Source organism: Petromyzon marinus, chromosome 49 (assembly GCF_048934315.1).
Source record: "Petromyzon marinus isolate PM22_M1 ecotype Great Lakes invasive population chromosome 49, UKy_Petmar_22M1.pri1.0, whole genome shotgun sequence".
Taxonomy (NCBI): Eukaryota; Metazoa; Chordata; class Hyperoartia; order Petromyzontiformes; family Petromyzontidae; genus Petromyzon; species Petromyzon marinus.
The window spans coordinates 3,666,944-3,683,236 of record NC_133715.1 but is presented as its reverse complement, the minus strand read 5'-3'; the positions used below and the strand labels follow the sequence as shown (position 1 = coordinate 3,683,236).

At 47.2% G+C, this 16,293-nt stretch overlaps 1 protein-coding gene across 2 annotated transcripts in view; it reads right to left on the bottom strand.

Annotated features, from left to right (window-relative positions):
- Positions 1–16,293, bottom strand: part of LOC116953028 (adapter SH3BGRL-like) — a 55,356-nt gene that overhangs the window by 7,419 nt on the left and 31,644 nt on the right. The window contains exons 5-8 of one of the 2 annotated variants that reach the window (XM_076074609.1): positions 14,888–14,983; positions 14,114–14,149; positions 11,531–11,560; positions 7,303–7,347 (exon numbers count right to left, since the gene is read on the bottom strand). In XM_076074609.1, coding sequence (XP_075930724.1) covers positions 7,303–7,347; positions 11,531–11,560; positions 14,114–14,149; positions 14,888–14,983 — 207 coding nt within the window. The remainder of the gene's footprint in view (positions 1–7,302; positions 7,348–11,530; positions 11,561–14,113; positions 14,150–14,887; positions 14,984–16,293) is intronic. The other variant, XM_076074610.1, reaches the window with a different exon arrangement.

Below are 16,293 nucleotides of genomic sequence, written 5' to 3'. Positions count from 1 at the left end.
CGCACAAAAAATGCCGTTTTTCACCTAACGTAGCATATCTCGTCGCTAAACCAGTTTCTTTCCTTCCTAGTGCAAAGAGGAGCTCGCGACTGTTCTGCAGAACCTGTGCTGTGAGCTTTCGCACCAACGCATTCCTTGCAGGAGATGCAGATCTCTCCTCGGGCGTGCGCGCTCAGGCACACACAGACATACACAGGCACGTACAGACACGCACAGGCACACACACAGACACACACAGGCACACACAAGCCCACACAGACACACACACAGACACACACAGGCACACAGACATACACAGGCACATACAGACACGCACAGGCACGTACAGACACAGACAGACACAAACAGGCACACACAGGCACGCACAGGCACACACAGGCACACACAGGCACACACACACACATACAGGCACACACAGACACACACAGGCACACAAACAGGCACACACACACACAGGCACACACAGACACACAGGCACACACAAACACACACACAGGCACACGCAGACACACACACAGGCACACACAGGCACACACACAGACACACACAGGCACACACAGGCACACACACACGCAGACACACACACAGGCACACACACACAGACACACACACAGACACACACAGAACACATACACAGACACACACACACAGACACACACACAGGCACACAGGCACACACACAGGCACACACACACAGGCACACACAGACACACACACAAGCCCACAGGCACACACACAGGCACACACACACAGACACACAGACACACACATTTCGCACGACGTGCATGCCGGTCTTGTAGGCCCGTCGAGTAAAATGACCCCAGGGTCACGGCTGCGTGGGGTCACGCTCTGCGACAATAATAAAACAACAATAGTCCCCCGGCTTTCGGCTGGGTGGCCGCTTTGATGTCGCCAAAGTAATCTCTGTTTCTAAAAGACAACGTCAAAGCAGAGTCTCTCCACCGCTGCATGCGGCACTCTCTGTCACTCTCTCTCTCTGTCACCAAAATACGGGTCGGCAGCCAAAATAACAATACGAGCCATTTTCTTCGAATTGGGTAAACAAAAAAAAAACCTCAATATTTCAGAAGCCGCAATGCATTTGGGTCCTTGATAAATAACGCCGCTAAGTAACAATGTTGTGGGTTCACTCTCCAACACACAGCCGGTGTGTTGTACGAGTAACGAATTGTCATGTTTTGTTAACGTGACAAACCTTACTAATTGGCTGCGTCGGGTGGTGGCGGGTTTAACGACACATTTATATTTACGCGATCTAACCCAAAAAACACCCTCTATTATGGATAGATATATACACACACACACGCAAACACACACACCGTGGCCGAATTGGAATGTTAGAAGCCTCGGGATGAAAACACATTCGTCCTGCAGCCCACGTTCACTGCCGTTCTACCCAAACAAATATAAAGTTCTTACTTCAGGTTCAACCGTTTCGAAACCCGCCGACCACATGCTCCGGCACATTTCAACCACTGCATAGACAAAAACAAAGCTTCTCCCGTGTAGCCTGCAACAGACTTTGTTGGGGGCAATTGCTGTAAGCGAGTAGCATCTACGAGGGCCAGTTCGGCACACGAGGGGGTGGGTGGCCAGCACCACGCCCGACCGCCTTTGTCTCCCCAGTGGCGATGCTTACACACCCAACCAGGCACTCATTTGAGGCTGAGCCGACCTAGGGGGAGACCCATGACCGGTGCAGATAATCGTCACACTGGGTGCTGGTGGCCATGAGCGGGAATCGAACTCGGCTCGCAGGCTTCGCAACGCAGGGCGCTGAGCACTACACACGCGCAAATTACCACGTGTACATTTACATTACACATCATCACGTGCACACGTGTTCCGCATGCGCGCGCGCACACACACACACACAGACAGAGACACATCGTCACGTGTGCGCTCGGTGAACAATGCAACCGACGTTGTTGGCACCGTGAGCGGAATCGGTGGAGCACCAACGTGTCCTCATGTTTACTGCGGGGCGCGTGCATAATGGGAATCTAGAGCCAGTGTTGCATTTCAGAGTTCACGCGCGCGAGGCGCGAGGCGCCCCCACACCTGTCAACCCCTTGTCAGTGCCCCACCTTATTACGGAACAATTCAGACCTCATTGGTCACCCCGGCGCCCCTTTATAAATCTCAACGTTCATCCCACAAAGTGCCATTGCAAGGGAGAAACACAAGTAAAAAATGTGACACGTTTGTTTGTCCGTATTCAATGGGCTGTACGTCGTATGGACCCGAAAACTCGATTCGCCTGCACAGTAATACGGGGTAAACCCGTGTGGGTTGACAGGTAGCCGCGCCGGGTTTCCGGACGACGCCACGCGCGTCACAAAGAATGATCGAGGCCAATGGCGGAGCCAGGATTTTCAGGTGGGGGGGGGGGGGGGGTGGCAACCCCTCCAGCAATGAACAATTATAGAGGAGTTGTTAGTAAGGAGTGGTTAGTAAGGACTTGTCCCTTGCTGTTAATGAGACGCGTGTGCGGCGATGGCGCAGCCATGGATCGGCATCGCGCTCACTGAAGGTGTTGATGCCTTCAGGGAAGTCGTGTACTCTGTATACACAACTGCGCACAATTCTGAGTCACTTATAACCGATTTGCCGTTACTTATTGCCAATTATGGACTCAGACTATTGTCCTATCATCTCATAGAGTCCCTGGCACGTAATAATATGCTACACAGTGGCAGTGGGGGTCGCAAAATGCCGATTAATTACTAATAACCCCCAATGATCCGATCGAAATTAGGGATTTCGATCGGATCATTGGGGGGGGAGGGGGCACGTGCCACCCCCCCCCCCCACCCACCCCACTGGCTCCGCCAGTGATCGAGGCGCTTGTGCGATCAACTCGCGATTTGTTTGTCTTCGTCCGCGAGCTGACGCTATCGACCGGCGACGGACTCGCAACTGAAGAGGGCCGCGAGCCAGGGCTTAGTTTCTCGCCAAATCTCTTGCAGATCGTTGGGTAGGCCAGGGTGCGGGTGGTGGCACGCGACCAGCCACAGCCCCCGCAGCCATAGCAAGATAGTTATACTGGATGTGGTGTGCAGGGGGTGCTGAATTAATTTCCGGATCGCCGAACAACCCCCCCCCCCCCCCCCTCGGACAGATTGGACTGAAAGTACGTCCTGGCCGCGACTAAAATATATAGATTAATAGAATGCATTAATTAAAACAATAGCGTGTAATCTGCGTGTCGTTAGCATAAGCCAACACAACAACTATTGACTCACAGTCGCCTCAACACGTGAGTTTTAAGCGCAGGGGTTAAAGGCAATTTGTACTGAGAGCAATGTTATACGTCAGCATTTTTTGTTAGCCTCTAATCCTGAAACATTTATTTGAAGGGGAAATTTTACCAAAAAAAATCAAGATGTGACGTGGTGCCAGACTGGAGATCAAGATGACGAGGGACCAATGGCATCGTCATAATCATCGTCATCTTCATCATTATCGTCGTTGTCATCATCGTCGTCATCATTGTCGTCATCATCGTTGTCATCGTCATCATCATAGTCGTCATCGTCATCATCGTCGTCATCATCGTCATCGTCATCATCGCCACTCATCACTGCGTGCCGCTGGGCTGGCACTGCGATGAGTTGCCCGCATCGGACAGGCCACACGCCTGGCATGTGGCGTTTCAAAAGCAGCTGCCAATCAACTCACTGATTCAATTACATCTTGGTCTTTTTGTGTTATTTTAAAATGCGTTTTCATTAATGTATTCAATGAATGAACTCCGCTCATCGATTTATCCGCTCATGTTGAGCCACAGTCTACCGGCTTCTACCAGATCGATCACACGTCACAGTTTTAAGATTAAACAAGCATGTGACGGATCCTCCGTCAATTTACTGTAATAATCAAGAACTCCAGTGCATAGTAATGGTGTAAATCACAGCACACGGTGCCAGTGGTGGCGTTTAAAGATAAACAATACCTTATCTGAAAATGTTTAACACCTCAACTGATGATGGAAACGGATTCTCAAGATAAGTGGAGGAATTTTATAGAGATCGCAATATCAAACGGATAATAGCCTCGTAATATGACCGACTCCCGCAGATGAAGAGGATGAAGTTCTGTAAGTCACGTGTGAATAAATAAAATCTGCCCATCGCAGCGTGAAAAGAGGGGACATTGACTGGATCAGAAGGGGTGACTGTGTAAATTATATTAAAGCGGGTCCAAGTGCTGGAACAAAATCAGAGGACCTGCTCACTAATCGTTTAAATATCGCAGTCATGAAATGACACCTCAATTATTATTCTGTTCAAAAACGGAGATCAAATCGGTCTTGAAGCATTACAGGCGCATGTGTCTCTTATTGCACGCGCATATTATTCTGATCATTGAGAACAGAAGGAAGAAAAATGCAGAGGCCAAGCCACCACGGGAGCCAGGAGGGTTTTGGAAAGGGTTCTCTACCATGGAACGCATGTATACCATTAACCAGATCCTGGAAAAGACCAATTAATTTAAATTCCCAATGCGGCTGGCCTCTGTAGACTATTAACAAAAATTACATTCGACTCAACTGGCATAGCTGCAACCATCCAACCGTTCACAAACCAAGGCTAAATATAAAAAATATGTTTTTTATTATTATAATTATCATGAACTAACATTGAACGGCCACACTAGGTTAAGGGGAGAATGTCTCATTGTAGAAATTATAAAGTCCCGAGACACAGTGACACACTTTTGCCAAAGATATGCACAGCGATGTTAGAAGTCCTATCCTGAAATTTGGATTTGAGAATCAAAGGCACGAATATTCATGGAGGAAATCAGCATCAGCCGCGACAACGGTCGTGATAACAGGATAATAGTCATTATCCGTCACTTATTTGAGATGGCTGCCCAGTTGGGCTCGGAATGAACGTGACCAAATCACGTGCAACAGCAAGTTCACTAAACTCTAAAAAAAAAAAATCGGGAGATCATTCCGCCGGTGGGACGTTGCAAACTGCAACACGTGGCAGGGTTTGTGTACCGAGGGCAGTAGTTGAAGGCAGTTCGGGATCAAGATGATCAAATAAAGAGGGGATGAGAGCAGGATGGAGGACTTTTGAACTTGATGGTAAAGAGCAACATAATGACGTGCCTGAATGTAAAACGTTTCAAGTAGTGCGTGCACTAACCGCTACGAAATACGATTCATCAGCATGGTCTTGAACAACAACAACAAGAAACATTGGAACAAAGACTGGAAAGTTCACAAGCAAGGAAATAGGTGCACGCTTGAAATTAAAGTCAGGGACAGAAAGTGGAACACACGGATTATAACACACGTGCAGGTTTTTTTTTGTGCGCGTTTAGTTTGTTGTACTCCCCCTGCACCTCCGATTAGCACAGTTGGCTACGTACGGTGCGAAAGAAGTTCAACATACATACATGCATTAATGAAATCGTTAAAACTGTTAGGAGACGTGAGTGGGCTAGGGTAGCCACATCGCTAGAATGAAGGCCCATGATCAAAAATGTAGATGGAGTGGCAGCCACGGAGTGTAACGTGTCCAGAAGGACTCAGAGATGCCGGAGGAGCCATTGTAGCAGGTGGGTCGCAGGAATTTACATCGCAGGTTCGTAAGGGGTGGTGTTGACGGCTTGGGTTAGTATGCTTTGGTTCTTTCGGTAAAGTCATGTAGATAGAAAAATAATAATACAAATTAAGTCAATAATAAAAATAATAAACAAAAAACACACTAATGTAGACTGTAGCCTGGTTCTAAATCGGAGTGAATGTACTGATATATATAATGTAGACTGTAGCCTGGTTATTAATTTTAGTGAGTGTACTGGCAACCTATAATGTAGATTGTAGCAATGGCTATTAAGCTGGGTGAGTGTACTGGCAATCTATAATGTATTGTCGTCTGGTTTTTAACCTGAATTAAAACAAAAACCACGATGTTTCGATCGCAACACAAGCGGTCGTCATCAGGAAAAGGAGGGTTAGCCTCTAAAGGCAAACTGTTTATAAAGGTTTTAGAGATGGGCGTAGCCCAAGTGTGTCAACAGCATGGGCGGGGCAGCTAATGTTAATGTAGGAGGAAGCAACGCCAAGGTAGTGGGTCTCCACCAATCAAAGGGCCGCCAGGCAATCATTGCACCTTGCTCCACACACCCACGCTGTTGATGGTGGAGGTTGACAAGAAAACACAAATCAAGTCATGACCCATAGTGGTTGATGACATCTTTCCAATGACTGCTGCGTTGATAACCATCCTCTCAGTTGAAATTGTGTCCGTATATATGGATGGCTTCATGAACGAATCTTTGTTGATAGCCAATAGGCATGCAAAGTACCATCGTCTTAGAGAAATTAATTTCGTGTGAGCCAGCCGAATTAAAAGAATGATCAGCCACTTCAAAAGTATTGGTCTTACCGTGTTTCAAATCTGCCTTATGCTCACGAACACGGTCCGAGACATGTCGCTTAGTTTCCCCAATGTAACTGCTGCCGCAGATACAGCTTAGTTTGTAGACGCCGGGATATTGCATGTCAGGAATCTTGTCCTTCACAGATGGGATCAGATCACGAATTTTATGTACTGTGTTAAATCGGACCTGGATCTTGCGTTTTTGATTTTGGAAGTCTTTTTGGTCACCCCTGCTATGTATGGCAAGGTGATGGTTTTTATTGGTTTAGGCCTTCATCCAACGGCAGAGTGCCCACAGTAGCCGCCACTGACGACGATAACTCAACTCGTACACGGAGTTAGTCATTTATGAAAAGCAAGTGACACTGCGGGCGGGCGCCGGTAAAAAAAAAAACCCAGAGGTCATCGTGTTCGGATGACCCCCTGCGGTGACTGATGAATTTCCACCCCCCTCCCCCCCCCCGTGGCCGTCATCGCCAGGGCGCTGTTAGACGCCATGCACGCGCGCGTGCGCGCGCACTCTGCAAAGAGGAAATGCAACACGGGCTACTTGCATCATGGCACAGGCAGGCAATGCCACACACCGCGCGGCGTGCGCGCGAGTGGAGGAGGCAAATGAGGAATGGGAGGGAGGGGATGGTGGTGGCGGTGGCGCGGATTGCGTGCTTGCGGCGGAATGCATGGAGGTGCATGCGGGCTGTACGTGTGCATGCGGCGTATGTACATGCAGGGGAGCGGCAGGCTGGGACTGGGTCACTTGAGGCAGGGCCTTCAACAAAGCACTCCACATGGCCTTGGAGTCACCCTTGCGTGCACTTCTAGAGGCAGGAGCGGGGGCAGGGTCCACCCTCAACACAGGGCGCGGGGCCTCCGGGGTTACCTCGCCTTGGGAGTCACCCTCTGCCGTCTCCTCCTCGGCCTCCTCCTGTTGGGGGGTTGAGTGGGGGTGGTGCGTGCGTGTGCGGGTGTGCGTGCGTTTAAAAGGAAGACACAAAAGCAAATTCGTTAAATATCGCCGGACAGGTGATGGTGTCTGCAGCCACCATGCGGAAGGAGAACGTACGTACGTCCGTTGAACTTCTTTCGCACCGTACGTACCCAGCCGTGAGGTGCGGGTGGGGAGGGTAACAAACTAAACGCAACAAAAAAAAACACAGATCTAAAAAACATTAGCTTTCAATCGAGAGTGGACGGGCAACTTGTGTGCTGTTAATGTAGAAGATGTTGAAGAGTTAACCCCGCCTATGCAGTACGCCTTACGATGTATTCAGAGATTGCGATCACGTGTTTATTTGCCCATTGAGTCTTGAGAGTTCAACGCTCAGATGCCTGCAACAACAACAAAAATCCCCATCAGGGAGGTCATCAGGGCCCAATGCGGTTGATGCCACCACAGCTCTCCATCGATTCCTTCCCTCGCAAAGTTAACATCCCTCCAACAAGGTTATTAATCAGCTCTCTTCTCCCTTCGTCTCCTATTATCGATGAGTGCAGTGCCACTGAAATGTCACCACCTGCCCCGTTTCCATCCTGAAACATGCGTCCCGCTCACATCTACAGCACTTTCCTGCCACTTCCTATTTTTTGGGGAAATTGTATTTTACCAGGTGAGGGAGGCCCACTGAGCTATGAAGCTCTTTTTCAGAAGTGACCTGGCCACAAGTGATAGCTCAACGAAGTGGCTTATCATCGTGTGGAAATTTATAGCGGCAAAACACTCGAAAGGCGTGTTTGTAAATGTGGAGGGGAAAACCGGAGGACCCGGAGAAAAATCCACGCGACAACGGGGAGAGAGAGACACGCAAACTCCAAATATACAGCAACAGGCGTCAGGGTCGGGATCGAACCCACGACCTCCTGCATATCAAGCGAGGTAGTTAACATCTCCTAGCCACCGCAAGATGTTAACTCCGACCTTCCAAGTTGCATACCCTATCCTGCCATGAAAATCCTAGCATCCTCCAAAATCTCGAAAGGGAACATTAACCAACCGCTGTCGCTGTGTTCATTTCAGCCAGGCGACGTTTCGAGAAGTGGCCCTTCTTACTAGCTGACCGTGTGTCGTAACACACCGCCTTATTTTACGCTCAATGAGGCATTGTGTCATCAGTTGTTTTTGTGCGCACCGCTGCCAACGCAACATTACGAAATCCTGAAATTCACTCCAAGTGTGCCCTCTGCTGCCTGAATCTACAAATTCACACCCTGCTCACGTTCCAAATCGGCTGAACACGTCCACAACAAGGTAGCCCTGTGTGCCGTAGTAACCCTTTGACTGGAACGACACATAGCCACAGCTTTAATTTGAATATTCCTGCACCCACCCCGCAACACACCACGCTCAGCCTTCATCTCCCTATCGCTGCGGCCGCGGCGCCTGAACTTCCAAGTCTCCGGGCGAACCTGGAAAACGTTCAGCGGGAAATGAAGCCTTGAATACAACTCACTGCGATGTTCATTATCCCAGCAGCTGGCATTCCGAAACACTCCCGGTTTTGGTGAACGTGAAACATGTTGCTTTCACGACTGATAATATTATTGTTGCTGCTCATGATTGGTTTCTTTTGTGGGTTGGATCGTCCTGTGGGTATAACGTTAATTGGTGGAGCAATGCACCGCCCTGCACCGCGCGACACGACCAAATAAAATAGTAGTCACCACGTGTGCCAAGTGATATTGTTTTTCAGCAAACCAGTTACGTTGAAAAGCGAGCGCAGATTTTCGGCGGTTTCATACAATTGTCAAAATTGTATGTATATATATTTTTTATAATACATATAAATAAAATATATGCAAAAATATAGAATAGGCGACATCGCGGGCAATGGCCACTCTTTATAGCACGTGGATTCGTGTGCTGTCCACGTGCTATAAAAAGGAGCCATTGCCCGGAACGTCACCTATTACGTATTTTTTTCTAAGACCACACGGTTGTTATTGACGAATGTGTTTAGTTTATATATATATTTTTCGAATGTATTTGTTTAAAAAAACGACATGTACAATACATTTGAAAAAAAACACTCAAAACCAAATTAACCATCACCGCCGCCGTAGCCTGGACGACAATCGTTCGTCTGCGTCCGTCCGACACTGTGGTATTCCGTGTAGCGGTTTCCCAACTGCTCAAGAAAGGTAGAAAAAATAGTGCCTTTCACAATCGCTGGACTCAAAGTTATTTTGACTCACGCTGCGCCCAAGTAACAAAACAGGTCTACCGGCACTATTGCATTGATGATTTCACCCAACAATGCAACTGTCCATGACGCAATTCTGACGAGCAATGAACGTTAATCTTGATTTGAGTCTTTCGTGACTGCAGGAATTCATACTCTTTGGTTCTTTCGGTAAAGTCACGTAGATGGAAAATTTAAAAAATAATAAAATAAAAATAATAGCTCACGATCGCAACAAGCGGTCGTCTTCAGGTGAATTAAAAAAATGGCGGCCCCTTGTTGTTGCGATTATTTTTTATTTTCTATCTACATGACTTTACCGAAAGAACCAAAGAGAATGAATATTAAGCATGCTAATCCCCCAGTTACATGCTAGTTTTAACAACCTGCTGTTTCAACACTTTAACACAGATATTTCAATGCTAAATTATCCTGTTTGATATGTAAACTCCTTTGTCAAGGCGCTCTGCTCCTCCCACCGAGCTTAAAAGAGGCTGCGAATCTTAGCAGCGTTTATTGAAGTGCTGTCGTCCCGACAGTTCGGTTCCTTCACCTGAAGAAGGCCACTTGTGTTGTGGCCGAAACGTCGTGTTTTAATTTTTTTTATTTTAATTTGTTTTTTACCTACGTGACTTTACCGAATAAAACCAAAGAGTATGAATTCTTGCAGTCACGAAAGCTTCAAATCTAGAATGAATATTAAGTTATGATGCGTATATTTTTTCTCGTTATTTATGTATTCATTTTTTAAATTTGCTAAGTAGTGGGGTTTTGTTTTTGTATTATCTGTGTACGGAACTGGATAATCGATGTGCAGCGTTGTGGGATGCGATTGCACGACTGCCGCTGTATAAAATGAAGTGATTATCATTATAATTTCACAATGATAATCTCAAAATTTAATGCGCCGCCGCCACCGCCACCGAGCATTGGATCTCCCGTAGAGAGCGAATCTTGTGAATGCGGCTCGGAGGCGCGAGGAGGAACCGCAGACGAGCGGGGAGGCAGCGGTCAGACGGTTTAGCCTGAGCTACCAACAACTGCCCAAGCTCTGCGGTCGTCCACATATTCAGGTGTCATCGGCCAATAAATTGAGTGTTTCCAATATACTCTTTGGATCTATTCGGTAAAGTCACGTAAAAAAAACAAAACGAAAAATTCACGACGTTTCGGCCACAACACAAGTGGCCTTCATCAGGTGAAGGGAGCAGACTGTCTAGAGGACAGCGCTGGAGTGGCCGAAACGTCGTGAATTTTTTGTTTTGTGTTTTTACGTGACTTTACCGAATAGAACCAAAGAGTATGGATCCTTGCAGTCACGAAAGCTTTAAATCTAGAATTGTTTCCAATATGTGCATGAAACATGCTTTATTTGGCTTCTAGTACATTTCCCCGCGATGAGCCACTTTTGTTGAGCTATCATTTGTGGCCAGGATGCTTCCGAGAAAATATCTACATACTCTTTGGTTCTTTCGGTAAAGTCACGTAGGTATAAAATAAAATAAATCACCATGAATTTATTTATTTTATTTTCTACCCACGTGACTTTACCGAAAGAACCAAAGAGTATGGAACCCTGCAGTCACGAAAACTTCAAATTTTAGAATATTTATATAGCTCAGTGGGCCTTACCTAGTAACATTTTTTTTTAAATAGCGAAGTTTCAAAAAATATATTAAGTTTACAAACTGGATGCCAACCAAGAAATGGAATCACGGCACCCAATGATGAGTGAACTTCATGCAAACGGACGAAACGGGGGGAACTCCTCCACCACCACCACCACCACAAGTGGCACCCAACTGTGTTACAAAAACGCACTCGGAGTAGAAGAGCTGGAATGAGAGATTATAAGAAGACGTTAGTACCGCACTTCGGAGAGAGAGAGGATGGCAGAGCAATGGGATGGATTTTTCTCTGGAGACATACTACCTCTGACACTGCCTCCACATCGTCTTCGTCCTAGAAACGTGCAACAAGACGCGCGTGTCAATGAGCGTTCGTCAACATCATCAGACGACGCTACGCACGACGCAACGCGTCCGATTAGCTCCACCGCACCTCCGATTTGCACGGTTGGCTACGTACGGTGCGCAAAAGTTCAACACACGTGCACACAAACACACGCACGCACGTACGTACACGTCACAGAGAACATTAATATAACGCAACATATTTACAAAAATAACAACAACAAGGTTCAAGCCCTCTTCGTCAAATCCACTGCTGGAAGAGGGCCTTCCCACACCGCGCGGGTCGTCGGGGTCACATGACCATACTTCAAGCGTCCTGGTCAGCGCCGGGTTGCTGAACACAGGGAGCGTAGATGTATGTATTATGTAGAACTTCTTTCGCACCGTACGTAGCCAATGGGCGCTTTTCTGCACTGCCGTCTGCTGCCCACAACTCAGCCCAGCAGCAGCAGCAGCCTATAGCACCTGTTAATACTTCATGTATATAGGCGGTCGCCCACGCACGTACGCTCCAGGCTCAACCGCCTGCTGAGCTTCCGAGGTTCTGGCGAGATGTAGCCCAATGCGGTTGATTTGCTCCATAGGATCAGCACTTTGTGTGTTCTGGTTGGAGGTGCTATGTAAGCTTTGTTTGTTATTTTTCAAACTGCAAACGTTTAGAGACCTGCGTATCCAGAATCAGAGTCAGATGATGTATTTATACTGGAGAAATCCGATGAGCCATGAAGCTCTTTTTCACAGTTGTTCAGTAGTGGCACGGGGTAAGAACGTTACAACAAACAAACATTACAAACACACCATCGGAGTGCAAAGTGCAAGAAAGGTAAACAAATCACACAAACACAGACACAAATAAAAATAAACCATCCCCATCCTACCAGGCAAAGCCCACTGAGGTATTAACTCATCTTTTCAGAAGCGACCTGGCCACAAATGACAGCTCGACAAAGTGGCACCATCATTTGGACATTTGTAGCGCCTAAATAATCTAAATAATCTCAAGGCACGGAACGTTTAGGCCAACATTGGCTTCTTTATTGTATACACCTCGGAGCTTTCCTGCGTAGTCAAGGTGCGCTCATCGCAGTGTATCTGCCGGTTCTTCCTAAAGAGCCGAGAAAGTTTTATTTGCACAATTCGTAGATTATTAACGAGGTATGACCAATGCACGCTTTAAAATGTAACGGTGGGACGATGAATGTTCTCGCGACACTGCAATGCGATGGACACTGTTGCCGTGGGACATAACCAGTCAATTACTCCATGGGCCCAGGAGAGGGCATCCAACATTCACTTGGAAAGCATCGACAGCTGGGGTCGTGGTTGAAAGTGAATCTGTGGGGCGCGGTAGTGTAGCGGTTAGCGCTACGCTGCGCTACGAACCCGGAGGCGCGAGTTTGTCTCTCGCTCACGGCCAACACCAGTGACGATTATCTTAACCGGTCCTCCCCTAGGTCGTCTCAGCCTCAGATGAGTACCTCGTGCGATGTGTTAACTTTGTCACTAGGGAGACAAAGGCGGCCGGGCGTGGTGCTGGCCACCCAGCGCCTTGTGCGCCATGTCGGTCTTCGTAGGTGCTCGCTAACAGCACTTGTGCTGACCGTAGGTTAAGGCTGTATGGGGGATCTTTGTCTTTGTTAGTTAATCGGTGCATTGGGCGGGTTATGATGAAAGCTCCTACAAATGGCCTGTAGTACAATCATAATATCAAAATTGCGCAGGCCAGAGAAAAACACGAGGTTCACACAATACACAGACACTGTTTTTGCCAGTCCTAAAGTATGAAAAAATAGGAATAGGTTTTACCCCTTCTGGCACTAAAACAGGAGGTGTTACAAGATGTTCAAACACCAAATATAAATCTTTTGCAAGGAAACGTGCCTGCATTAACCACACGTACTCAAGAAGGCTGCCCACCAATTAGTTTCAAAGACAATGCATATGTAATCAAAGCATGTTTTGTTTGCATATCGAGCACAAAGTATGGTGTGTGGTTAATGCAGACATGATTTCTTACAAAAGGTTTCTATTTGGTGCTTGAACATCTTAACAGATTACCAGGAAGGGTAAAACCTATCCTTATTTTGTCATACACAGCCACGTGTTGAACGCACACAGCCTCCGTGCATTGTGCAGCAAAACAACAACAACAACCCATCAGCATTTTCCCGTAAACGTGCATTGTGGTCCTCTCGTCTCAGGTCACAATCAAAGTCAAATTCGGCAACCCAAATCGTAATCCACGCATCGATGGATGGTTACGCGCCTCGTGTCATCGTGATGGCTTACGGCTGGAAGAGATAACGCAGCAAAGCACACCAAGAGAGATGGAAATATACTAATCGCCAGTGTAGGGTTCTTTTTTGTGTGTGTGTGTGTTTTAGCATGGTGTCCTTTCACCCCCACGCACCTCCGATTAGCACCGTTGGCTACGTATGGCGCGCAAGCAGTTCAACGTGGAAACATACACACAATGAAGGGCGCGGCGAGAGAGAAATGAAATCCATGAGACGCAAAACAATCCGCTGCACGGTCACTCTACCTCTGTGACTGGCTCATCTTCTGGGTCTTCCTCCGTCTACGTTTAGGGGGGGGGGGGGGGGGATACACACAGGCCCGTCGCGTCGTTCGTTATCTTTCGAGGCGGCAGTCGAGACTGAAGAAGACAAACGCGTCTCGGATTGACGGGCGCGCTGCTATATTATCGATGCTGGCTCGCGCGTGGTGGTGGCGGTGGTGGTGGCGGGGGTGGCAGCGGCAGCAGTGATGGTGACGGTGGTGGTGGTGGCCTAATGCTCTGTGCAACGTCAGTGTTGATACTCACTGGGCCTGATGCACAGGTTGGCAAATGAACGTTTTGGTTTTCATTTTTGGCACGCATTTTACTCACGCGATCTGAGCCAAAACAAAAAAAAATTCGTATGTTGAACTTCTTTTGCACCGTACGTATAGCTAACTGTGCCAATGGGAGGTTAGATTTTGAACTTGAGTTGAGTAGAAGGTACGGAAACTCGACACCTCGTGGTCGTACCCGAGTCCCGTGAGGCCCCTAAATTTGGTATTCCATTGATAATCTATTTACTGTGCCAGTGAATAAACAACGAATGGAGTTTTTTTTTAAATTGTTATTAAAGTAGGTCCCCCTTTAAAAAAAAAAAGCTTCGAATTTCGGCACTACCCCACCCTTTGTTATGAAGTTTCTCGCTCTCCGCCTCTGGTACTGTGGCTCACGGCAGTGCGCAGTGTGGGCCCACCACAGATCTGCAAACCGAACGCGCAGCAGAATTAATCCACCAGACAGGGGCGACTTGCTTGCCTCTGTCACATGCTCCTCCTCCTCCTCCTTCACATCAGCCTCTTCCTCCTCCTCCTCCTCCTCCACCGCCTCCACCTCCTCCTCAGCCTCCTCCTCCTATTGGTCGACATGAAGAGCTGTCTGGTGATGTCTCGCACACACAGACACGCAGTGACGCCGCACGTTGTGAAAGCGCTGACGAGATAAGGTATTAAAAGCAGCGATCACTCTGAGACAGTGGCCCAATGTCTGGGCGTGACTTTAGAGAATGAGTGGCTGTATTGTAGACTGGGAGGGGGGTCCATTAATATTGCAGTATCCCTCTCTCTGTCTCTCTTACAAGCGCATCCCTTCAAAGCCAGTGTCGTGTACTCAAGGCACATGAATTTTGAATGGAAAGAGCAGCTGGACGAGTGGCTCACAGGGTCCTCATCCTGTTACCATGACAGGACTGTGACATTCATCGGTCTTTTATGAGAGTCTCGCCTCTATATTCCACTCTCTGAATCTCACCTCTGAATCTCACCTCTGAGAATCTCAGCTCTGAGAATCTAACCTCCGAATCTCACCTCTGAATCTCACCTCTGAAACTCACCTCTGAAAGTCACCTCTAGGAATCTCACCTCTGAGAATCTCAGCTCTGAGAATCTCACCTTCGAATCTCACCTCTGAATCTCACCTCTGAAACTCACCTCTAAGAAGCTCACCTCTGAGAATCTCATCTCCGAACCTCAACTCTGAGATTCTTATTGACTCTTATGTAAACAACCGTGCTGAATGAAGCTCTAGTTTGAGATCTACGTGAGACCTCAGTGGAGCCAGTGCCGGATTATTCTAGTAGCAACAGTAGCTACATATGTAGTAGCTACTACTACATATGTAGCTACTACATATATAGTAGCTACATATGTAGTACATATGTAGTCGTAGCTTCATATATAGTAGTAGCTACTACATATGTAGTAGTAGTAACTACATATATAGTAGCTACATATGTAGTAGCTACTACCACAGTGAGGGAAAAAAGTATTTGATCCCCTGCTGATTTTGTACGTTTGCCAAATTACAAAGAAATGATCAGTCTATAATTTTAATGGTAGGTTTATTTGAACAGTGAGAGACAGAACAACAACAAGAAAATCCAGAAAAACGCATGTCAAAAATGTTATAAATTGATTTGCATTTTAATGAAGGAAATAAGTATTTGACCCCCTCTCAATAAGAAAGATTTCTGGCTCCCAGGTGTCTTTTATACAGGTAACGAGCTGAGATTAGGAGCACACTCTTAAAGGGAGTGCTCCTAGTCTCAGCTTGTTACCTGTATAAAAGACACCTGTCCACAGAAGCAATCAATCAATCAGATTCCAGACTCTCCACCATGGCCAAGACCAAAGAGTTATCCAAGGATGTCAGGGACAAGATTGTAG